The sequence below is a fragment of the Ammospiza nelsoni genome, chromosome 17 (assembly GCF_027579445.1).
Source record: "Ammospiza nelsoni isolate bAmmNel1 chromosome 17, bAmmNel1.pri, whole genome shotgun sequence".
Lineage (NCBI taxonomy): Eukaryota > Metazoa > Chordata > Aves > Passeriformes > Passerellidae > Ammospiza > Ammospiza nelsoni.
The window spans coordinates 13,646,916-13,670,204 of record NC_080649.1 but is presented as its reverse complement, the minus strand read 5'-3'; the positions used below and the strand labels follow the sequence as shown (position 1 = coordinate 13,670,204).

The 23,289-nt window shown below is 58.3% G+C and overlaps 2 protein-coding genes across 2 annotated transcripts; one reads left to right on the top strand and one right to left on the bottom strand.

Moving 5' to 3' along the window:
* Positions 1–81: 81 nt before the first annotated feature.
* On the top strand, positions 82–20,526 carry CLCN7 (chloride voltage-gated channel 7). The gene is made up of 25 exons (XM_059484199.1): positions 82–250; positions 7,229–7,300; positions 7,812–7,883; positions 8,116–8,181; positions 8,788–8,920; positions 9,272–9,381; positions 10,058–10,138; positions 10,771–10,833; positions 11,472–11,555; positions 11,703–11,796; positions 12,696–12,760; positions 13,116–13,232; positions 13,532–13,586; positions 14,079–14,139; positions 14,618–14,756; positions 14,988–15,081; positions 16,276–16,445; positions 16,746–16,797; positions 17,487–17,614; positions 17,760–17,845; positions 18,329–18,461; positions 18,546–18,605; positions 18,924–19,100; positions 19,200–19,280; positions 19,394–20,526. Exons 1-25 carry the CDS (start codon positions 122–124, stop codon positions 19,478–19,480), a joined length of 2,409 nt encoding a protein of 802 aa, XP_059340182.1. The 5' UTR covers positions 82–121; the 3' UTR covers positions 19,481–20,526.
* Positions 20,527–21,180: 654 nt separating this feature from the next.
* Positions 21,181–21,918, bottom strand: PERCC1 (proline and glutamate rich with coiled coil 1). The gene has a single exon (XM_059484805.1). The coding sequence runs from the start codon at positions 21,901–21,903 to the stop codon at positions 21,211–21,213; it is 693 nt and encodes a 230-aa protein (XP_059340788.1). The 5' UTR covers positions 21,904–21,918; the 3' UTR covers positions 21,181–21,210.
* Between the last annotated feature and the right edge of the window lie 1,371 nt (positions 21,919–23,289).

Sequence of the window (23,289 nt, the reverse complement as noted above, 5' to 3'; positions counted from 1 at the left end):
TCCCATGGTGCCTCGGGGCGCCACCGGCCGTCCTGCCGGGCACGTGATGGCGGCGGCGGCGGTCACATGACCGCGCGGCGGGGCAGGCCCGGCGGAGTAGCCGCCGCCGCCGCCGCCCCGCATGGCCAACGTCGCCAAGAAGGTGTCCTGGTCCGGCCGCGATCGCGACGACGACGAGGACGGGCGTGCGGGCGAAACCACCCCGCTGCTCAACGGTTCCGGCCCGGGTGCGGCGGGCAGCGGCCGGCAGGTGGGTCCCGCCCCCGGGAGCGGGGGCTGCGCGCCGGAGGGAGCACGGAGCGGGCCGGGGCCGTGGGCTGGGGCCGTGTGTGCGCCCCCTCCTCCTTCCCCTGTTGTGTTTAACGCGCTCGTTGCCCCGGGGCTGGGCGGGGGCGGTCGGGGTCGCTCCGGGCTGGGAAAGCAGAACCGGGGGAGCATGGCCGGGGCACGGGGCACTCACGGGGGAAAAGCTGAGCTGGGGCTGAGTCAGTGCCCGGCGGCTCCATCCCTGCCGTTCCCCCGCCCTGGGACGGTCCCTGACAGCAGCACCGTGCACTGAGCCGGGCCCGGCTCCTGCCCGCCGGGGCTGCTCCTCATTCCGGGAATCTCGGCGTGGATTGGGTTGGAAGAGATCTAAATCCCATTCTGTCCTACCCCTCCGTGGGCAGGAACACCTTCCACTAGGCCAGGCTGCTCCAAGCCCTGCCCAACCTGGCTTTGGGCACTGCCAGGGATGCAGGGGCAGCCCCAGCTGCTGTGGGCACTCTGTGCCAGGGCCTCAACACCCTCATTTCCTACTGATATCTAATCTAGTCTCCTTTTGTTTCGTTTGAAGCCATTCCCCTTTGTTCTGTCTGTATCTGTCCATGTAAAATTACCTTGTGCTAGATGAATTTCTGCTAAAAATGCCTTTCTGTGAGAGCCTGATGCCTGCCATGCTGCTGATCACCAGGCAGGGCTCAGACACGAGAGCCTCCAACACTGCAGTGGTGCAGGGTGTCCTGTGGGATGGATGGAGCTACAATGGCAAAAAGCAGGTCCAAGGTGGGCCATGTCACAGTGGGAGGCCAGTTCTTCAAAGTTCTTCTGGCAAGTTAATTTGGGGTGATTAAGTGAGCAGAACTTTTCTCCAGTGTGCCCTCAGGCTGCCTGCTTGGTGTTCTCTCCCCCTCCTGCAGCTCAGTGAAGAAAACTGAGGCACCCAGCACCTGCTCTGGAGGGAAGCTGAGGGTGGAAGGGCTGGGCTGTAGATGGGAGGGCAGGGTGGGACCATGGAGCACTTTTGTGCCAGCACCAGGTGGGACAGGCATTGCTTCCACGTGGAATTTCCTGTGGAGAGTTTTCTGGGAGGCCTGAGCTTGGCTAGGGAGGAGCAGTGCCAGATTGTGGCAGCTGTGAGCAGGGATGTCTGGCCCAGCACGATCCTGTGCTGCCCTGCTCCTGGGCAAGTCAGAACAGCAGCTAATTAGAGGGAAATGCAGGGCTTGTTAGGCTGGGAGAGCCTTGTGAGTGCTCTGGGAGCAGGGAATGGCAGCTGTGCCATGGCAGCTGCTCTGGGGTGAAAATAAAAGTTATCCTGCTGGGCAGTGCAGCAGAACCTCGTATATTTACAGCACACAGGGAGTTCTGGGGGTTTGAAGGGTGTTAGAGCAGGGATTAAGCAGATCTCATGGCTGAGGGTCATTGGGAAAGGCTTTTCCTGGTGGTTTGGAAGAAGTGCCTGAGGCCTGCACAGCAGGGGCAGCTGGAGTGGACACCCAGCCCTGCCAATGTGATTTATTGGCACAGTGCAGGCAGGGTCCCAGCTGTGACATGGCACCGGTGGCATTTTCCTTGGCCAGGAGCAGAGGGAGCGCCTTGCTGCCCCTGGCAGTGACAGCTGGGGTGTCCCTGTACGGCTGGGGCTGTGTTTTGGTGTTGGGCAGTGCCTCTCCCTGTGCCCCAGATGATTTTCAGTCGTGTGGATTGAAGCAGGAACGCAGGACAGCTCTGGGGGAGAGATAAGGAGAGGCTGGAGCTGCTTGGGGAGATTTAAACCTGGGTTGTGTAATACAGTAAAAATGTCCCCTAGCATCACTTGTTCCCTTTGTCACGTGCATGTGAAATGGAAATGAAAGTGATCTTTAGGTGCCCAGAGGAAACACGGGGCTGCAGCTGCCAGCTGAGAGGGACTGAGATGAGTTCTGCTGGGTGGGAGGTGAGGAGAGGCTGGATGAATACCCCTGGGGATGTGAGGGCTGTGAGGGGCCTGTCCTGAGGTCTGCTCTGCTTTGGGGCCAGCTGGGCTGGCCAAGCCTTGATCCTCTCACAGGGTTTTCTGGTGCCTGGAGCACCTTTTAGCACCAAAGAATGAGTTTTCCTACCCAGAGCCTTGCCTGAAAAGTGCCTGATGTGAATCTGATAGAACAGGGTCCCAGCAGAGCAGCAATCCTGTCCCTGTCCCCTGCCTTGTCCTGGGATCTTGTGTTCTTCCAACATTCCATCTCATTCCCACTCTCATCCTCCTCCTCCAGGCCATTTCCAGGATGGTGGGGACTGTGATCAGGATGAGCAAGGGCTAAGAGGCAGTTGTGTCTCTGAGCACTGTGCCTGCTGGGGGCTGTCCTTCTCCTCAGCCACGTGTGTTGGTTCTCAGGCTGGGAAGTGGGTGGAAAATGTTGGTAAGAGCAGCCGATTTCCATCATGAGGTATTTTTTGTGGAAGAACATTTCTCCTTTGCTACCATCAAAGATATTTGTGCTGAAGTGCCTTGACTTTGGGGTTGGTTTGAAGCTCCTGCTTCAAAGAGTGCCTGCATGAAAACCAGGCTGCTGCTGGGCAGGGTGTCCTTCTTTGCCCCTGTGTGTTTATTCTGCATCTCTAGATGTTGCTGGTCTCATTTTCTTTGCTCTCAAGTTAGTGGCCAGGCTGCAATCAAGAAATCTTGGTGGGAGGAGGCAGAAAAAGGGAAGTGTGAGTGCTGGGAGAGCCCTGATTCCTGGCAGATGGGCTGCAGATTGCACAGCCCAGGTTACTGGCACAGAGGCTGCCCTTGTGAGCCTGGGGGTGACTGCCCTGGGGTGGTGGCAGGAGCCTCCCCCAGAACGGGAACTTCAGGAGTTTTCTGCAGGTTGCTCAGGCCATTGGGGACTGTGGCAGTGCCTCATCCTTGTGCTGCTCCTGTGCCAAGGGAAAGGCCAGGGCAATGTCTTCCCATCCTCATGGAGGTGAGGGTCAAGCAGGAGCTGTGCCCTGGCAGTGGCAGCCCTGGAAGCAAAACCCAGGTGGTGACACCTTGGGGAGAGTCCTGGTGGTTTCTCCCCTGTTATGAGCCTGGGGGTGAGGAGCCCTGTTCTGTCCTGCTGTGAGGCATTTTGGGGATGATGCTGGGTGGGTTTGAAGCCTGTCCCAGCTGTTGCTGTGTGTTAGAGGAGGGTCAAAAAGGTGAAAAGCCCTGCAGCTCATCTCCCCTGTTCACTGCCAGAGCCAGTGACGGGGTCCTCGTGCTGGTGACACACCAGTGACACAGCCTGGAGTCTTCCATCCAGGCTGGTACGAGGGGCAGAGTGTTCTGTGCCCAAGAGGGGCCCTGAGGGCTGGAGATCCTCCTCCTTCCCTCCCACAGCTTCTGTGGTCTGTGCTGGGCTTTATCTCATCAATAACGGAGAGTCACGTGCTGCCAGTTCCTTACTGTGCACAGGATGGTGACAAGGGACAGTGTCCTGGGGCCTCTCCTCATGCTGGGTCCTGTCCTGCAGGGAGGAGGCTGGCTCATCCCTGTGGAGCCCATTTGACCCTACTGATGGTTCTCCAGAGCAATGTTTGGGGGGCATGGCTTGGTTGCCTGGCCTAGATCCTGGAGATCCCCCAGCCTGGCCTGGACCATGGAGATCCCCCAGTTTGGACCATGGGGATCCCACAGCCAGGGTTGGATCATGGAGGTCATGCACCCAGGGCATGGTTGGAAGGTGGTGGTTGAGATCTTCTGCTAGATTTTTTGCATGTTGAGGTTGATCCTCAGTTTGCTCTTGCTGGTCTCAGAGTGGGTGCCAGCCTGACAAAGGGGAAAGGGAGCTCAGGAGTCCCTGAGGGGGCTCCAGTCCAGCCCCTGCTCAGAGCAGATCCCTGAGGGACACACCCAGAGGAGCTTTGGGAACTGCTCTGCCCCCTGTTTGCTCCCAGGTTCAGTTGTCACCAGCCACAGGGTGAAACTTTGGCTCTGATATCTGAGCAGAAGTTCCCTTGCTGCAGTTTGTCCGCTGCTCCTTGTCCCGTCAGTGCAAAGCTTCAGGGAATTCTGGCTCTGTCCTGTCTGTAACCCCTTGTTGGGTGTCTGGAGATGCCATGAAGAGCTCCTTGAGAAGCACCAGCTTCTCCTTGTGTATCTTGCTGTGTGCTCCAGCCCCTCTTGCTGAGCTCACTTTCTGTGCCTTTTCTCTCCCAGGCAGCCCAAACTGGGTGCCAGGTCCCGGGTGTGCTATTGCAGGTGCCAGGTGGAGGTGTGGGATCCCTTCCCAGACCTGGCAGGGGTCTGGCACCCCCCAGGAGGGGGTTGGCCACCTCCCTTGCAGGTCTGTGCCACTGACAGCTCTTCCCTCACCCACCAGGTCTCTGCAAGGCTTTTTCAACTGAGCTGCTTCCTCACCACTGGGACTCCTCCATCCCAGGCTTTGTAGTTGCCTCTGTTGCATTTGGGGGCTTCACTGCAGCCTGGTGAGGTCCCTTGGAGGAGCAGCCCTGCCTGCCAAGATTCCTGCCCACCAACACTGATGATAATTTATTTTAATTCAGACCAAGGCTCCAGACATCTCTTTGCAGAGCTCAGGATGAAATTACCTTTACCACCCAAAGGAGCTGAGGGCTGGCTTCTCCTGCCACTGGCAGAGTGAGGCTCAGAGTGTCCCAGAGCCTCTCCTGGGGCAGCAGAGCTGTTAACCCCTCTGTGCCCTCTGGCTTTTGGCAGCAGAGCAATGTTTTTATGTGGAGATGATCACAGCCCAGTCACACCAACATCACACATCCCCAGGATCAGCAGCTGCCTTGGCTGAGTTTGAAAACATCCCAAGGAGGGCATTGCTCAGGGAGCCTTTGAGCTGTGCACAAATAACCTTTTCTCTTGGCTCCAGGCTGCCTGAATCTCTCCTTTTATCATTCCTGGGTGCTGCTGAAGTGGCTCTTTCCTGCCCTCCTGGCATGTGATCCTGTGGTGGTGAGACAGGAGCCAGGCCTCTGCTTGCAGATGCCACAGGGGTGCCAGGACTCAGGGGGAGGATATTAAAAATGTGCTGCTTGTCTGAGTTCAGCTTCAGGTTCCACTGTTCCTCCTTTCCCTCCATCTGTGCTTGTGTCCTGCTCAGTCAATGGGGAGTTGATCTGCTGTGCCCTGGCTGCTCTCTGCACAGGGAAGGAGGGAACAGGGTGGGATGTCACTGGTTCAGCCACATTTGGTGTGTCTGCAGACCCCCTTGCTAACAGAAGGAGAATTTTCCCTGGAGGGCCGGTCCTGCCTGAGGCCTTACACAAGGGACATGGCATGAGTGACATTTTCCATCCCCTTGCCTTGATCTTGCCCTGGATGTGTGGCACCTACAGGAGCCTTAAATCCTTGTGCTTCCTCAGTCCTGGTGGAGGTGTGTTCCTTTGCAAGGTGTCAGCTTTGTCCCTTGTGACCTTCCCTCTCCCTGAGATGGTGGGGGCCTGGCTGGGATCTCAGAGCAGCTGGGCACCGGCAAGCACTGGAACAGGCAGTTCCTGTATCCAGCTCATGGCCCTAAATTCAGGGAGGTGACAGCTTTGTGTGTACCCAGCTCTTAGAAATCCACTGTGGTCTGCTCTGACTGCTGGGAAAAAGCTCCACCTGGATCCTTTCCACTGGGAATGTGGAGCTATCAGGGACTAGAAGCAAAGCCCAGGCTGGTTTTGCCAAAGCAGCGTGTGGCCATGGCAGCATGGAGCACTGTGGGGTTAAGGGCACCAGAGGGGGTTTGAGAAGCTGGGGGCAGAACCCATCTGCAGGTCAGGGAGTGAAGGGGAATGTGGAGCAGAGGGAAAAATGGGAAAATAGGTCAGGCTGCAAACACAAAGGGATATTCTTGCTCTGCAGTGAGTGCAGGGCTCCCAGCAGCAGCTCTGGCCTCACGTTCCAGACAGGATTGGGGGGATTAAAGCAGCGAGGGGCTGGGTCTGGGACCTGCCAGCAGAGACACCAACAGGCCAGAGCCCTGCTATTGTCCTTACCCATCCCTCTTTTATCCTCCAGTTCTTTAACCTGGCAGCTGGGGAGGGGTGAGGCTCTGGAGGGGAAGATCTTGATGCTGAGGAATGGTGTTTGGGCTGTTCTTGGGGATCAGATCCTTGTGCATCCCTGTGGGGCTGGAGGGGTGACAGCAGCCTGCCTGCTCCAGCTGGGTTGCCCTGTGGCACTGCTCAACTGCAGCCCGAGCCCCTGCTTGCCTCATCCAGGAGACAGAGGTGCCCAAAAAGTCAAAAAACTCCCCTCCTATGCAACTGCACAGTAAAAACCCTGAGTGATCACCAGTGAAAGGAGAAGCTGCTGCCCAGAGGGAGATGCAAATGCTGCTCCCCAGCATCGCACCAGGGCTGGCTCAGAGAGACACCAGAGTCCCCAGGGCTGTGCAGGAGCAGTGTGCCCACTTCCTGCTGTGTCTCCTGGCTGGCAGCCAGCCTGGCTGTCACTCTGGTCCCAGCTGCTCAGGGGGTGACAAACACTGACGTGATGTGCTGCTCTCCTGGCTGGTGGTGGCTCCATGGAGCAGATGGCAGAGCCAGACGTGTCCTCAGCTGTCCCCTTGCTGCTGGCTGGACCTGGCAGCTGAGGGCACGTAGTGGTGATCTTGTGGCTGTGCAGGTGGCACGTTGTGCAGGGGCCCTGTCCCTCCCCAGCCCCAGGGCAGTGTGGAACGTGCTGCTCAGCACAGGATTGTTAGTGCCAGGGGCTGGTGGTGGCCCAGTCCCCAGTGAGCCACTGCTGCTGGCACTCCCCAGGTGAGCTGGCTCTGCCTCCTGACAGGTTGGAGCAGCTCACCCAAACCCTGGCAGGCTGCTGCTGCCTCAGGTTCCCTCCAGGGTGTTGGGTGCTACCTCCTCTGTGAGCAGGGTGCTGCTTTTTGGGGGGCAGGCAGAGCTCAGTGAGAGAGGCAGAGCATGAGCATCTTGCAGCCCTGCTCCATCCTCCTGAGAGATCTGAAGTGTTTTCAGGAGTTGACCTCATTTCCCCTTCTCTCCTCAGCTCACTCCTTCCTCCTTCCTGCGCATTGGGCAGCTGAGCAATGTGGACCTCAACGAGGACATCCATGAGCTGGTGAGTGGCACAGAGAGGGGCCCCCTGTTACTGGGACCCCTTAACAGCTCTTCTTCCTGGGCTGGGTGACCTCAGCTGCTGCTGGCCCAGGGGCCCCTCTGGGATCCTCAGGAAGTGCCCTAATTCGGAGCTGGGAACGGTCAAAGGCGTTTGGGAAACAGAATTTGGGTTCTGCCCAAAAACATGTGTTTGCTTGAAATAGCTCCTTGCTTTTGGCCTAAGGAATTTCCTGCTGAGATGAAAGGTTGCCCTCCACCAGGGCATGGAGTTGCTTGTGTTCAGTGCCAGGTTAATGTGGTGAGGGTGCACCCCTTGGTCCAGCTGCCTTAAATCCCACACATCCACCAAAAGTGGTGGAAAATCATCCCAGATCCCTGCCTGCCAGGCAGCTTGCACCTGCAGTCCTCTGTGCATCTCCTGAGCATCAGAAGGAGTTAAACCAACAGTTGCATGTGGATGGGAGGGCTGGACTCTCACCTGACCATCCTGAGCTGTGCATCCCATCCCACAGGAGACAGAGGTCCCTCGGCAGCGCCCCAATGAGATCCCCCACAATGAGAAGCTGCTGTCACTCAAGTACGAGGTAGGTGCCCACCTGTCCCATCTTGTGTCTGCCCTCTGGGGTGCAGCAGGTGAGATGTGAGGGGCCAGGGCTCACAGCTGCCCCATGAGGGTGGTTTCAGTGCAGAAGGGGTGGAATGGAGGAAAGAAAATTATAACAGGAGCAGGGTGAGGGGCTGAGGGCAGCACTCCCCAGCATGGGGGTCTCTTCACCTGATCATAGACAATAAAAGCATCTCCCTTCCCCAAACTAGAGCTTGGACTATGACAACAGTGAAAACCAGCTGTTCCTGGAGGAGGAGAGGAGGATAAACCATGCGGTGAGTCTTGCTTGGCTGCCCACAGATCATCTCAGCTGGACTGGACAAGGGAAGTTGTTCCCCCTGCTTGGCTGCTGGGGGCTTCTCTGGGCAGAGGAGGTTGTGCTTAAAGCCTAGGTGGAGCTGGAGTGGGTTTATGGGCACTGACCAGCTGGTGGCAAGCTGTGAAACTCCAGAATCAAGGACCCAGCATGAGGTGGTTGGAGTGGGAGCTAATCTGGGTGCACGTGGTGGCATTACCTGGTGGCATGGGACAGGTCCCTGAACAGAGGGACTTCTGGAATCATGTGAAACATGTGCCCTGGGGAATTTGGGAATCAGTGCCACAGCAAGAACCCCAAGAAGATGAGCCTAATGGAGGCAGGCAAGCTGGAAAAGCACCTCAGAGATCCCACAGAGGAACAAGAGAGCACTGCTGAAAATCAGAAAATTGTGTTCAGGCTTTGCTGGGTCAGCCAGCATTGGTGCTCCCTGGCTCTCCTCAGAGCTTCCCAGGCTTGGGAGCGTGCTGGGGATGGTGGCAGGTGTGCTAGGGTGCCCTGGATGGCAGGGTGCCCTGGGTGCCAGGCTGGCTGGCAGCAGGCTGTGAGGGCTCCTGCCCCCCAGGCTTTCCGCACGGTGGAGATCAAGCGCTGGGTGATCTGCGCCATGATCGGCATCCTCACCGGCCTCGTCGCCTGCTTCATCGACATCGTGGTGGAGAACCTGGCTGGCCTCAAGTACCGCGTGGTGAAGGACAGTATCCTCACACAGCACTGCCTGCTGGCACCTCTGGCATCTCTGGGAGCTGTGAGAGAGGGGTCCTGGGGGAACAGGGCAGCGCTCCCTCGCTCCAGTTTGGTGGCACAGACTCTGCTGCCCTGCAGGGCTGAGCTGTGCCTGGGCACTGCTGTGACAGAGGAGGCTCATTTCAACTGCCCTGGGTGCTCCAAGTGACAGGGGGCTTGTGAATGGCATCCCTGCCCATGGTGGGAGCTAGATGGTTTTTAAGGTGGCATCCAGCCCATGTCACCCTGTGATTCTGTGAGGTGCTGTGGTGGGAGGGATGGTACCCAAGCAATGCTGGCTTTTCCTTGAGCTGCTGCCCCAGACATTGACAAGTTCACAGCCAAAGGAGGCCTCTCTTTCTCCCTGTTACTCTGGGCCACCCTGAATGCCAGCGTGGTGATGGTGGGCTCTCTGATCGTTGCCTTCATAGAGGTAAGAGTCTGGAACTGCTCTGGCTTCTTTACATGGGCAAAGCAGGGTCATGTTTCCACAAAACATGCAAAATTTTGTGCCCAGTGAATGTGTTTCTGCCAGTTTGGCTCCTGCTAGCCCCAGCTCCTCAGTGCTGGCTCCAGCTGTGCTGTGGGGTTTCTGTGGGGCTGGCAGGCTGCTGGGGTGTGCTGGCAGCCTGGGGCAGAGGCTGTGCTCCAGCCTTGGGCAGGGGTGCAGCTCTCCCAAGCCTTGGCTCTATCTCAGCCTCTCTGTGTTGGGCGTACCTGAGTACCAGCACTGACCAGTCTGGCTGGGTGCCTCTGGAGGACAAGCCAGAGTCTGGGACTCCCTATGGATCACTCTAATCCACAGTGCCTTCCTTGTGGCTTTGCCTTTGTTCTCTCTGGCCACCAAGTGTGACCTTTCTGTAACTGTGACAGGGTGGGGGAACACCTCAGTGTCCTCAAGAACCCATCCAGCTCCTTTTCCTTGCCAGCTCCTTTTCCCTGGCACATTTGCCCTTAGGAAGTGGGTATCTCCCTCATGCCCATCTCCAGAGCCTGTTGATTAACTTTGGCCTTGTCGCAGAGCCACCCTGAGGGTGTGCTGTGTGACAGGGGTAAGGTGGCTGCTGTGTCCCCACCCTGTGTGTGACAGCTCTCCCTGCTCCCTGCAGCCCGTGGCAGCTGGCAGTGGCATTCCCCAGATCAAATGTTACCTCAATGGTGTGAAGATTCCTCATGTTGTCCGGCTCAAGGTAGGAAGCAGGAGGTGGTGGGATGGCCTGGGGACATTGTGTGGTCCTGGAGTGGTCCCTGCCCACCCTGTGGCACAGCAGGAGCTCCCAGCTCCATAGCTGTTCCCCCCAGTGCCCAGAGGTTAAATCTCCTGCCCTGGTACTGGGAGGAGCAGCTTTGGGTAGACTTTTGCTCTGGCCAAGAAGAAAATTGACCAACTCTGTTTGCCACAGTGGTGGGGATGAGAATCACGAGTTCCCTGAGTTCCCTGGGGTCATTGGCTCCTGCCATGCCTGGGGCCCACTGGGTCTGTGTCCCCTGTGGCTGCCATGGCCCCGGTCCTTGTGCCACCCCTGTGACATGCCATGTCCTTGTCTCTTGTGTGGCACCCCTGTGACGTGCTGTGTCCTTCTGTGTTGTGTGGCACCCCTGTGACGTGCTGTGTCCTTCTGTGTCGTGTGGCACCCCTGTGACATGCTGTGTCCTTCTGTGTCGTGTGGCACCCCTGTGACATGCTGTGTCCTTCTGTGTCGTGTGGCACCCCTGTGACATGCTGTGTCCTTCTGTGTCGTGTGGCACCCCTGTGACATGCTGTGTCCTTCTGTGTCGTGTGGCACCCCTGTGACATGCTGTGTCCTTCTCTCCTGTGCAGACCCTGGTGATCAAAGTCTGCGGGGTGATCCTCTCGGTGGTCGGCGGCCTGGCTGTTGGGAAGGTGATGTGCACAAAGTGCTGCTGATGTGTTGGTCCCTGCTGCTGGCACTTGTGTCACAGCCTGTCACCGGTCCTGTGCTGGGGGCCCTGTGGTGACTTCCCAATGTTATTCCCTGGTGTCTGCTGGCCAAGGAGCCCCTGGGGCACGTGGTGCCACCGTGCCAGCCTGTGTGTGGCTTGGCTGAGGGCAGAGAGCAGCAGCCCCTGTCCATCAGTGGCTGTCCCTGCAAACAGTAGGTGGGGGGGAGTTGGGTGCCCCATTGGGACCTTTCTGGCCTGCTGGGATTGAGGGCAGGTAAGGGAAACACTTGTTTCCTCAGGAGGTGGGCAAAGGAGGCGCATGCCAGGATAAGGATTTCATAAAACCATGGGATGGTTTGGGTTGGGGGAGATCCTAAAGATCATCTCATTCCAAACCCCTGCCATGAGCAGAAACACCTTTCACCAGACCAGGTTGCTCAGAGTTCTGTCCAACCTGGTCTTGAACACCTCCAGGATGAGAAGGGGAAAAACATCAGGGTCTGTATTTCCCTGAGGGAAATGCTCCCAATCCAGCTTCAGGACTGCAAGCTGGTGAGCAGCATCCAGCCATGCTGTTCTTCTTCCTTCCCCACTCTGACTGTGCTCTCTGGCCCCTAGGAAGGACCCATGATTCACTCTGGATCCGTGATTGCTGCTGGCATCTCCCAGGGAAGATCCACGTCCTTAAAGCGAGACTTCAAGGTTGGTGTGGAGCTCCCAGGGGTTGTGCTGCTGGTGCCCCTCTGTGCTGCTCCCACTGGTGGCTTGGCATCATCCCTGTCATCCCCTGGGTCTTGCCTAAGCTCAAGGCCATGGCCAGCCCTAAAAATGTCCTCTCTCCTGTTTCAGATCTTCGAGTATTTCCGCAGGGACACAGAGAAGAGGGATTTTGTGTCAGCCGGAGCTGCCGCCGGCGTCTCGGCCGCCTTCGGTGCCCCCGTGGGTCTGTGTCTTATTTTATTATTAATAAAGGATTCTTTAGTATTTTTTAAATTTTTATATTATTTTTATTGTATATTAACAAAGGATTTTTTTACAGAAGAGTCTCACTGAAATATGAGATTATAAAGTTTTTTTTTTTTTAACACTGTGAGGAAAAAGGGTTTTTTTGGAGTACAACAATGTGTTTGGTTTTTTATTTTAAGAGTTTCAGTGATTTTTTCAAGGGTTTTCTGAGTTTAAAATGTTAAAGTTCTTGGAGATTTGATATTATGGTCTTCTCTTAGGTATGTTCAAAAGTAGAGTAAGTTTATAATTTGTAATTCTTAAAACAGATTGAACTTAATTGATATCTTTTAAAAGCTGCTGTAATTTTGTAAGGTGTTGACTTTTCTTTGAAGCTGTATTTTTTGTGGTTTGATTTTTTTGTTCTGGTATCTTCTATTTTAGATATTTCTAGGGTGAGATTGCTTGTGTTTTTGATGTTGAAATTTCTAGTCTAGTATTTTGAACTTCACATTGTCTTGAGTCTGGTTTATTTCATTTCGAGTTGGTGCTCGCTGGCACTGAGCAGTGCCTGGACATGGAATTCCTCAGGAGGTTGCTCCCACCTGCTTGGAGGCAGCTGTTGGGATCTGCACAGGGCACTGCAGGGGCCTTCCAAGTTTTCCTGCCAGGCCATGCAGGTGTTGGCCCTGCCCAAGGGGCTCATCTCTCTCAGATCCCAAATGTTGCCTCCCTGGGGTGGAGAATGGCAGTGGGATTTACTGTGATCAGTGCATCACTGATGGCTTGGTGAGCCTGCCTGTGACAGGGTCTGGGCAGTGTGGGGCACATGGCCTGGCTGCTTGACTGGGGCTGTGGCACATTTCCTTGTGTAGATGTTGTATCTGGTGTTTGCAGGGGGTGTCCTGTTCAGCTTGGAGGAAGGAGCTTCCTTCTGGAACCAGTTCCTGACGTGGAGAATTGTAAGTGCTGGAAAGCAGTGGGGAGCTGCTGGTTCTGGTGTGAGGCATTGCCTGTTCTGGGTGCCCTGATACCCCTGCTGCAGGGAACACCTCCCCTCCTGTGCCCTGCTCCTCAGGGGCTGAATTTGGACCTGGCTGAGCTCCTTTCCCCAGGGCAACAGAGAGGCAAAAGGAGAAGCCAGACCCTGGTCAGCCTAAGCTGCCCAGAGTGCCACCACTGGGAATGTGACCTCCTGTCCCCAGCACACCATGGGCACCCAGCCCTGCCCAAGGGCCTTGGGGGTGGTTTGGGCCATGTGGTGAGGAAATGGGGCTGGGGGCACTGGCAGTGACTCTGGGCTGCATCTCCTTGCAGTTCTTTGCCTCCATGATCTCCACCTTCACTCTGAACTCTGTCCTGAGTGTTTACCACGGCAATGCCTGGGATCTCTCCAGCCCTGGGCTCATCAACTTTGGCAGATTTGACAGCGAGGTAGGCACAGGCATTCCCCATGGGGAGGGGTTGGACACAGCCCTTGGCAGCTTTGGGGACATCAATTTGTCTGTAACCTCACCCAGGGGCTGAGGCAGGCTCTGCCTGAGCAGGCTGTGGGGTCTGGACACATCTCAGCTTCACCAGCCCCAGCAGAAGGAATTTTTGTTCAGCTCTGGGCTGTTCAGGAATTTCTGTTCAGCTCTGGGGCAGAGTTGTGCTGTCCCAGCAGTCAGTGACTGACTGTGGGACTGCAGATGGGCCAGGAGATGTGAAACCCACTTCTTTCTTGCTTGCAGAAAATGGGATACACAATCCAGGAAATTCCTATCTTCATCTTTATGGGAGTGGTTGGTAAGAGAATGCTGCTCTTTCCATTTGATTAGTCTGAATAATTTCCTCTGTTCTCTGTCTGGGTCTAAAAGGCTTTGGTGTCCAGTTTCCTGGGGAAAATGGGGAATCCATTTAATTCTGGAGCAGAGGCTGCTTGTGGGGCTTATGCAGGAATGATAGCTGGATCCTGGCCCAGCCCCAGGAGCAAAGTCAAGCCCCTTTAACCCATGTTGAGCAGGATGAGTGCATTGCAGGCCTGGGCAGCCCCTTGCTGCCATGTGAGCTGCCCTTATCCCCATGGATTTGGCCTGTCCTTTGCCTGCCTGGTGCCAGCACTGTGACATTGGCACCTGCTGCTGGTGCCAGGCTCTTCTTGGTGCCAGGTCCTGCAGGGACAGCACTCACATGTGCTGCTGGTCACTCTGGATGGGTTGTGGGTGATCTTCAGAGGTTCCCTGTGTGGTGGGCAGCCTGGGCCCTGTGTGCTGAGCTTTTCCTCTCTCCCATTTGCAGGTGGGATCCTTGGGGCCCTGTTCAATGCCCTCAATTACTGGCTGACAATGTTCCGGATCAGGTAAGAGCCCACAGGTCATGAAGGGGATTGATGTGGGTTCTGCAGTCCCTCAGAGTGGCATTCCCACATGCAGCAAGGCTGGAATCTCTCATTTAATGTGAGCAGCAGCAGTTCCTGAAAGGTGCCACATGCCTCTCACTGCCTGTGGCTGTGACCCCCAGCATCCCAGCACTGCTCTGACCCTGCCAAATATTTCCCTCCAGTGACTGGAGGGCCCAGAGAGGTGCAGGCATTGCAGACCTGACTGTCATGTGCTCTGAGAGGACTAAGAGAAGAGAGAGAGCTGCTAAAGCCAGCTGAGACCAGTGTCACCCAGCCATTACCTGTCAGCAGCTTTTCAAGCAGCAGCACAGCCTGGCAGGGTCTGGGCAGGGAGCAGAGGCAGCCACACTGTCATGTGCCTGATGTGACATGGCCAGCCAGGCTGTGCTGGTGCTGCCCACAGCCCTGGGTGCCACTGTCACTCCTCTGTCCACAGGTACATCCACAGGCCCTGCCTGCAGGTGGTTGAGGCCATGCTGGTGGCAGCAGTGACAGCGACTGTGGGCTTTGTCATGATTTACTGCTCCAGAGATTGCCAGCCCATCCAGGGGAGCTCTGTGGCATATCCCCTGCAGGTAGGACCTGCTGCAGAATGCATCCAGGGTGGGGGGCACCCTGAGCTTGGGGGGCTCAGCAGGGAGACAAGACCCTGCTGGGTTTGGGGCACTGCACCTCACAGTTGATGCCCTCCAAGACAGGCAGAGCTGGAGACACAAGGATGCTGTGGGTGTCCTCCCTGCCCTCACTGGAACACATCCCCCAGCCTTCCCTGCCACTTCCAACCCTTTCTTATCTTGCCTTTTCAGCTTTTTTGTGCTGATGGAGAGTACAACTCCATGGCCACTGCCTTCTTCAACACACCTGAGAAGAGTGTGGTCAACCTGTTCCATGACCCTCCAGGTCAGTGCACCCAGCAGGGAGGCCTTGAACATCAGCAGAGAGGGTCCATGTGTGCCTTGGCCCCTGCTGGGACAAGGCAGAGCATGATCAGGCCCTGAGGGCTTCACATAACACTGTGCTGCAGTGGTGCAAGGAGGAGGGATGGGTGCTGTGCCTGCTGGCACCTCTGAGCTCGGCCAAAGGGCTGTGGGGCCAAGGACCTGGTTTTGGTCGTGCACATTTGCAGGCTGTGCTGCTTCTGAGTTGTGTGGGAGTGTGTCTGACCCTTGCTGTCTGTCTGAGGTGTGTCCTGGAAATGTTGCTGGGATGTTTTCTTAATCAGCAGGGCCACTTGCCCCATAATGACTTTACCTTCTGGGCAGGTTGTGGAGGTGGATCTTGGGCTTTGGATTTGCTTGGAAAATGCAGTTTGGTTCCCAGGTTCTAGCTCCACTTTCCCTGGACCTGGTGTAACCCCAGCATCTCCTCTGCCTGCTGTGGAGTCTGAGTTATGTGCCCAGCAGAGAGATGCTCAGCCCAGGGGGTGCAGCTTGGCCCCCTGCAGCCAGGAGATGACCAAGATGTCCATCCTGTGGCTTGGGGCTGCTCCTGCAGTGCTGGCTCCTCCCTGGCTCAAGGCTGCTGTCTGAAGGAGGGGTTGCAAAGTACTTGTTTAAACCAGATTGAGCTGCTCAGCAATCCCAAAATAGCACTTAGCTGGGTTGTGGGGTCAGCAGGGTCTCACTGGGGTGGCACGGCCTGTGCTGTGGGACAGTCTGGCACTGGCTGGAGCAGCTGTGGAAGCTGCAGGATGGGAGGGACTTTGCAGGACATGCCCTGCTCAGTTGATCCCAAAGCTGGCGGTGGGATTCTGTCCTCCCAACCTTGTCCTTCAGCCCTGGCAGTCCCTCCCTTGGGGCTTTGAAGTTCACCATCGGAGTCTGGGAACCACAGGGCTGGGAGGGGACGACTCATGAGATGGAGGAATGGGATGTGAGGGCTTGGGATGGCCCTGGCTGGGTGGGGGGTGCTGGAGGGGGTAGAAATAACCTGGAGAGCCAGTTTGAAGGGCTGTGCCTGTGCTGCCAGGGCAGGAGGTGCAGCCCAAGAAGAGAGGCTCTCTCTGCTGGGAGTGAATTGTGGGGCTGCTGCTGCCTGTCACAGAGTCCCCTAGGCTGTGGGACCAGCACTGACTCTGTTCTGTCCCCTCCCCAGGTTCCTACAACCCCATGACACTGGGCATGTTCACTCTGATGTATTTCTTCCTGGCCTGCTGGACCTATGGCCTGACAGTGTCTGCAGGGGTCTTCATCCCCTCGCTGCTGATCGGGGCAGCCTGGGGGAGGCTCTTTGGCATCTCCCTGTCCTACCTGACCAAGGGCTCGGTGAGTGCTGCCTGGGCAGCCCTGGCACCCTGCCCTCCTCCCTCGCTGCTGGGCTGGGGGCAGGCTCAGGCAGTGTGCCTGGAGCTGGCTGACAGCTCTGAACTGGCCTGGCTCCTTGCTTGGTGTCTTCATGAGCTGGGTCTGGCCCTCCCCATATCCCAGTGGAGCCCTGCCAGCAGCTGGGTTGTTCAGGCAGCTCTCCCCACTTTGGACGGGGTTTGGGGGCCAGGACTCTGCTGACTGTCTCTGAATGCCCTGGAGCCAGCAGGTGACCTGGCTCCTTTTCTCTCCTGTGCTCAGATCTGGGCTGATCCTGGGAAGTACGCCCTGATGGGAGCTGCTGCACAGCTGGGTGAGTTCCCATGGCACAGGGGTAAAGATGTCATGGGAAAAAGCACTCCCTGCTTCCCTGATAGCTCCTTCCCAGCTGGAGCCTGGCTGTCAGCTTCCTCATCACCCTGCCCAGCACAGGAAGGGCTGGGCTCACCCCTGGGTGGGCCAGTCCTGGATCACTGAGAGATTCAGGGCCCTCAGGTGCTCTGTGATGCCCTCTGTGACCATGTTCACAAGGGTCTTTGGATGAGGGAAGAGATGAGGATTTGACTCCATGTTTCAGAAGGCTTGTTTTATTATTTTATGATATATATTATATTAAAACTATACTAAAAAAATAAAAGATTTCATCAGAAAGCTAGCTAAGAATAGAAAACGAAAGAATAATAACAAAAGTTTGTGTCTCAGACAAAGAATCCAAGCTAGCTGACTGTGATTGGCCATTAATTAGAAACAACCACATGAGACTAATCACAAATCCAACTTGTTGCATTCCACAGCAGCAGATAATCATTGTTTGCATTTTGTTCCTGAAGCCTCTCAGCTTCTCAGGAGAAAAAATCCTAAAGAAAGGATTTTTCAGAAAATATCATAGCTACAGCCCTCACTCTGTGTGGGTCACTGAGGGCTTCAGGGCCCTCAGGTGCTCTGTGGTGCCCTCACTCTGTGTTTCCCTGCCCCTCTAAACCCCCTGGGTGCCCCTGGCAGGTGGGATCGTGCGGATGACCCTGAGTCTCACTGTCATCATGATGGAGGCAACAGGCAACGTCACCTATGGCTTCCCCATCATGCTGGTGCTGATGACAGCAAAGATTGTGGGAGATTACTTTGTGGAGGTGAGGGCTGCTGTGCTCCCCAGGGCTGGGGGGGCCATAGGGGGACCAGGACAGGCACATGCTCGCTCTGAGGGATGAGCTGCTGCCTGGCTGTGGCCTTTGCCACCTCACCAGGCCTCTCCTGATGGCTTGGCTCTTGTTGCAGGGACTGTATGACATGCACATCCAGCTGCAGAGTGTCCCCTTCTTGCACTGGGAGGCCCCAGTGACATCCCACTCCCTCACAGCCAGGTAGGTGGGCTGAGCATAGCTGTGGCAGCAGCCTTTGCACCCCAACCTTGGCCTGAGCTGGGAGTGGAGGTGGTGACCTTCTGGTTGCAGGAACCTGCTGTCCCCTGGTAGCACAGCCCAGCTTCTTCCCCAGCAGGGATGTGTTCTGCAGTGTGTTCCTTCCTCTCTCCCTGGCAGCTTTTGGGGACTGAGGAGGCACAGCACTGAGGAGTCGTGTGTTGGGGGGGATATTTAGGGTGTGAGGGTGCTGAGGCCCTGGCACACGTTACCCAGAGAAGCTGTGGCTGCCCCATCCCTGGAATTGTCCAAGGCCAGGCTGGACAGTGCTTGGATCCACCTGGGACAGTAGAAGGTGTCCCTGCCCATGGAAAGGGTTTGGAATGAAATGAGCTTGTGGGTCCCTTGCCAGCAAACCAGTGTGTGATTGCAGGATTCAGTGTGTGCTGCCTTGGGGCTGTGTTTCACCCAGAGCTTTCCCTGCAGGGAGGTGATGAGCACTCCTGTCACCTGCCTGCGGAGGATCGAGCGCGTGGGCACGGTCGTGGACATCCTCAGTGACACCTCCTCCAACCACAACGGCTTCCCCGTGGTGGAGAGCAACCCCGACACCACACAGGCAGGCTGGGTGTCCCTGGGGAGGGGATGGAGCTGGGGGCTGGCTGCAATGAGATCCTCACCTCACACACGGTGCCTGTTGCAGGTTGCGGGGCTGCGGGGGCTGATCCTGCGTTCTCAGCTCATCGTCCTGCTGAAGCACAAGGTGGGTGATGCTGCCTGGAGACTCTGGGTTGTGTCTGCTGTCCCAGTCCTGTCTCAGGCCCATTGCTGCCTGCCCTGCTCAGCTGGCAGAGGGTCCCTGTCATCTCCCTCAGCTCACTCAGGGGGGTGATGGGGTTACCCCAGCACCATCCCTCACCCCTCTGTGCTCACAAACCCTGAGTGAGTGGCAAACAGGCCGTGCTTCTGCACATGGTCCATCTGTCCCACCCTTCTGCCCTTTTCCCTCCCTGGCCCTGGGCATTGTCTTGGTGCCTGTGAGCTCTGTGGGACAGTGCCCAGCCCTCTCTTTCCTGCCCAGGTTTTTGTGGAAAGAGCCAACCTGAGCCTGGTGCAGCGGCGGCTGAAGCTGAAGGATTTCCGGGACGCCTACCCCCGCTTCCCCCCCATCCAGTCCATCCACGTGTCCCAGGACGAGCGCGAGTGCATGATTGACCTCAGCGAGTTCATGAACCCCTCGCCCTACACCGTGCCCCAGGTAACGCCCAGGGGCCCCTGACAGCCCCCCAGGGCTCAGGGTGGGCAGTGGGGGCTGCCTGGGGGTGCTGCAGCCCCCCCAGCCCGTTGTGCCTTGCAGGAGGCGTCCCTGCCCCGCGTGTTCAAGCTCTTCCGAGCGCTGGGCCTGCGGCACTTGGTGGTTGTGGACAATCGCAACGAGGTGAGTCCCTGCTCGCTGTGTGCCGGCAGCCTGGGCTCCTCCAGGGGACAGGGACACGCTGTCCCCAGGCTCTGTGTGTCCAAATCAGGCTGACCCTGTCCCTGTTGTGGCAGGTGGTGGGAATGGTGACCCGCAAGGACCTCGCCAGGTACCGGCTGGGGAAGGAAGGCCTGGAGGAGCTCTCTCTGGCACAGACGTGAGGCAGTATGGCCCAGCAGAGATGTGCCCTGGCCCCTGGGAGCTGGGGACCCCCTTTTGCAGGAGGTGGGGAGAGGACTGGGCCAGTCCCTGCAGGTGTCACAGTGCCTGGAGCACTGCCATGGCCGTGCTGCCCCGGCCCTCCTGCCTGCTGCTGCCTTCCCATGTCTACTGCCTCCTCTTGTCACCCCTTCCTCTGCTTCCCTGAGGGATCAAAATTCACCCTTGGCTCTGTTAGCTCCTGGAATAGGCTCTCCTTGATGGTTGGGTGAAGGCTGGAGTGTTCCATGGGGAGCAGGGCTGCCCTACTGAGCTGGGCACGGTTCTCTGACACCACACGTGGTCTCTGTTGCCTCATCCACCCAGTGTGGGCTGTCTGGGACTTAGCCCTGCCCTAGCTTTGGCTGCAGGGCCTGTGAGAGGAGCAGAGTGGACACCATGGGGCTCTTTCCTGCCCCCAGGTCCCATTCCCTGCTGTCCTGCAGTCCTGCTTGCTGGGTTGGGCTGAGCTCTGGGGTTGCCTCCCTGCTCCTTGGTACTGAGGAGGGGGGCATGCCCTGCTTGGCTGTGCAATAAAAGGGCTCCCCTGGTTCTGCAGCTGCTGCCTCTGGCTCTTTCTTGGCTCCCTCAGCCACTCTGACCCCAACCCATGTGTGGGGAGACACCCCTGGGATTTGGGGCAGGGATCAGGAGGGGAGAGCTGCCTGCACTGGGGAGATGTTGGTCCTGCGGCCTGTGCCCCTCTGCCACTCCTGCAGTCCTCCCACCACTGATGCTCCCACACCGGGATCCAGAGTCACTCCTGTGGCCCCTTCCAGCCCCCTGGGCCCTTCCAGGCACCCCAAACCCCACCACCAGTCCTGGATTTGGCTGGGGATGGGAGCAAAGCCAGCCCTGGCACCTCACTTTTCCTATCTTCCCCCATCCTTTCTCCTCTCCTTAGCATTGCCCTGCCCCCCTGCCCTGGGACTGCCCCTTCCTCACCTGGTGCCTGGAGAGGCTTTTGACTGCAGGACCTGTGCTGAAATAAAGTCTGTTTGTACTTTTATTGTGCTGCTGCCTGTCTCTTGCTTCCCTTCTTCCCTTGGGGCTGAACGGAGCTCTGTCCCCACTCCTGCTGCTGGGAGGGCACAGCCTGGGGGATGGAGGGTGGCTCCATCCTGGGCTCAAGGCAGGGGCTGGCTGCCCCTTCCCGGCTTCTTTTCCCTTTCAACACCAACACAATGCACAGGATGCCTCAGCTGGGCCCTGGTAACAACCAGGCTGTGGGGAAGAAGAGCCAGCCCTGCTCTGGGGCAGGGGTGCTGTAGGGCACAGTGGGTCCCCCAGGGCAGTGCTGGGTCCCCCTGTGTGCTGACAGCCGGGTGCTTTATGAGGCCCCGCTCGCCCTTTGCCCCGGCGCGGCCGAGATAAGGGCTGGGATCCACCGCCTTGGGCCCAGAGTAAACACGGGCTGCTGGCTCCTGCCGGCACCGCTGCCCTGCTCCTCCCTGCCCTGCTCCTACCGCTGCTGCCAGCAGCCCCCAGGCCATGCCAAGCCGTGGTGGCCCTTTGTCCTGGCAGCAGGGTGGCAAAGGACGCCGCACACGCTGCTGCCTGGCGGGAGTCATTTATTCACTCGTCCCATCACCGGCTCCGGCCCGGCCGCTCCGAGCGCCCCGGTGCTGGCACTGGGGCCACCGGGTTTATCATTAACCGGGTGGCACGTGGCGGCACCGGGGCCACGCTGGGGTCACAGCCCCGCGAAGGGCTCTGCCTCCAGCCCCGGGCGGCCCAGCAGCTCCCGCCCCGCGCTCGCCGGCTCCGGCCCCGGCTCCACGGTCCAGGTGGCCAGCAGGTCGCTGAAGTCGGGGGTGCCGCTGTGGAGCAGGCCGGCGGGGCCCGGCTCTTTCCAGAAGGAGGGCGGCAGCTTCCTGCGGTGCATGGGGGTGATGTGGCCGTACTTCCTCTCCAGGCGCTGGCTCCGGCCGCCGGGCAGGCAGCGGTGCACGCCGTACTCGAAGAGCTCGGCCAGCGGGCCCAGCCTGTGCGCGGCGCCCGGGCCGCCCCGCGGGGCCTCGGGCACGGCCGGAGCGCTCGGGGCCGAGCCGCAGTCCGCGGGCACCGGGTGGCTCCCGGCCGCCTCCTCCCGGCCCCGCCGCCCGAAATAGCGCTGGATGTCGCAGCTGATGAGCTCCGAGAACTTGAGGAGACGCAGCGTGGTCTCGGCAGTGCTGGAGACTCCGGCCAGCTCCGGCCGCACGCTCTCCTCCACTGCTTCCACGTCCTCCTCCTCTTCCTCCTCTTCTTCTTCCTCCTCTTCTTCCTCCTCCTCCTCGGAGAGGTCGGGGAAGTCGGGCTCAGGGTGCGTGGGCAGCAGGAGGCCGTGCGGGAAGGGCGAGGGCAGCCGCAGCTCGGCCAGGGGCTGGATGACACCCGCGGCCATGGCAGCGCTCAGAGGCACCCCTGGGAGTCACCCTGTGACGGGGACAGCGGGGTCAGGGTGACACAGCCTGCCACCAGCCCTGAGAGCCCAGGGAACCGTGCTGTGCCACCCATGGCCAAGGTGAAGCCATAGGGACAGCGGGGTCAGGGTGACACAGCCTGCCACCAGCCCTGACACACCACCCAGGGGACCCTGCTGTGCCACCCATGGCTAAGGTGAGGCCACAGGGACAGCAGGGTCAGGGTGACACAGCCTGCCACCAGCCCTGACACACCGCCCAGGGGACTGTTCTGTGCCACCCATGGCCAAGGTGGAGCCACAGGGCAGCAGGGATGTAGGATCCCTGCACAAATAATGGGGTGTGGGATGTACATACCAAGCTGGGGAAAAGGGGGCAATGGAGGTATTCCCCCTGAGGCAGCCCCACTCAGCCCAGGGACAGCAGGCAGCAGGGGTGTCCCCACCAAAACATGGGATATGAGGCAATGGAAGCATAACCCTGAGTGGTGGGACATGGAGGAGCAGAGATGGCATTCGCCTAAAAGGGGACATGGGACAGTGGGGATATTTTAGCTGAACCCTGGGACATCAAGCAACAGGGATGTCCCCACCAAACCATGGGGTGTGGGACAATGGGAATGTCCCTAAGTCATGGGACGTGGGGCAGCAGGGATGTTTGCCCTGACCTGTGGGACATGGATGTCCACACCAGGTCATGGGATGCAGGGCAGTGGGGATGTGGGGCAGAGGGATGTTCCCCTTCACCCCAGGGCTGTGCATGGAGGTGAATGGGAGCTCAGCACCCACCCCACAGCTCAGGGCCCCCGAGCCCCATGCCCTGCCCACACAATGGCCCCTTGGCTTTCCTGGTGACAGTCCTGTCTCAGGCCCCTTGCTGCCCGCCCTGCTCAGCTGGCAGAGGGTCCCTGTCATCTCCCTCAGCTCACCCAGGGGGATGGTGGCTGCTGCCATTCGTGGTGGGGTTACCCCAGCACCATCCCTCACCCCTCTGTGCTCACAAGCCCTGAGTGAGTGGCAAACAGGCCATGCTTCTGCACATGGTCCATCTGTCCCACCCTTCTGCCCTTTTCCCTCCCTGGCCCTGTGCACTGTCGTGGTGCCTGTGAGCTCTGTGGGACAGTGCCCTGCCCTCTCTTTCCTGCCCAGGGTTTTGTGGAAAGGGCCAACCTGAGCCTGGTGCAGCGTGCCTCCCTGCCCTGCCCTGCTGGGCTCTGACCACAGCTGCATTTCCCTGAGCTGGATGTGGCCCCTTTGCAGCTTGTGCTACCTGTACTGAAGGGTCCCCAGCCCTGCCTCGCTGCAGGACACCCCAGGCCACGCTGAGAGAGTATCAGAGCAGCACCAAATCCTGGGGAACCAAGCACG

Excerpts from the sequence above, each read along its gene's own strand:
- PERCC1 (XM_059484805.1), bottom strand. The coding sequence starts at position 21,903 with ATGGCCGCGGGTGTCATCCAGCCCCTGGCCGAGCTGCGGCTGCCCTCG.
- CLCN7 (XM_059484199.1), top strand. The coding sequence starts at position 122 with ATGGCCAACGTCGCCAAGAAGGTGTCCTGGTCCGGCCGCGATCGCGAC. Across the intron at positions 8,921-9,271 it reads GTACCGCGTGGTGAAGGACA|ACATTGACAAGTTCACAGCC; the intron begins GTATCCTCACAC and ends CTGCTGCCCCAG. Across the intron at positions 12,761-13,115 it reads AGTTCCTGACGTGGAGAATT|TTCTTTGCCTCCATGATCTC; the intron begins GTAAGTGCTGGA and ends ATCTCCTTGCAG.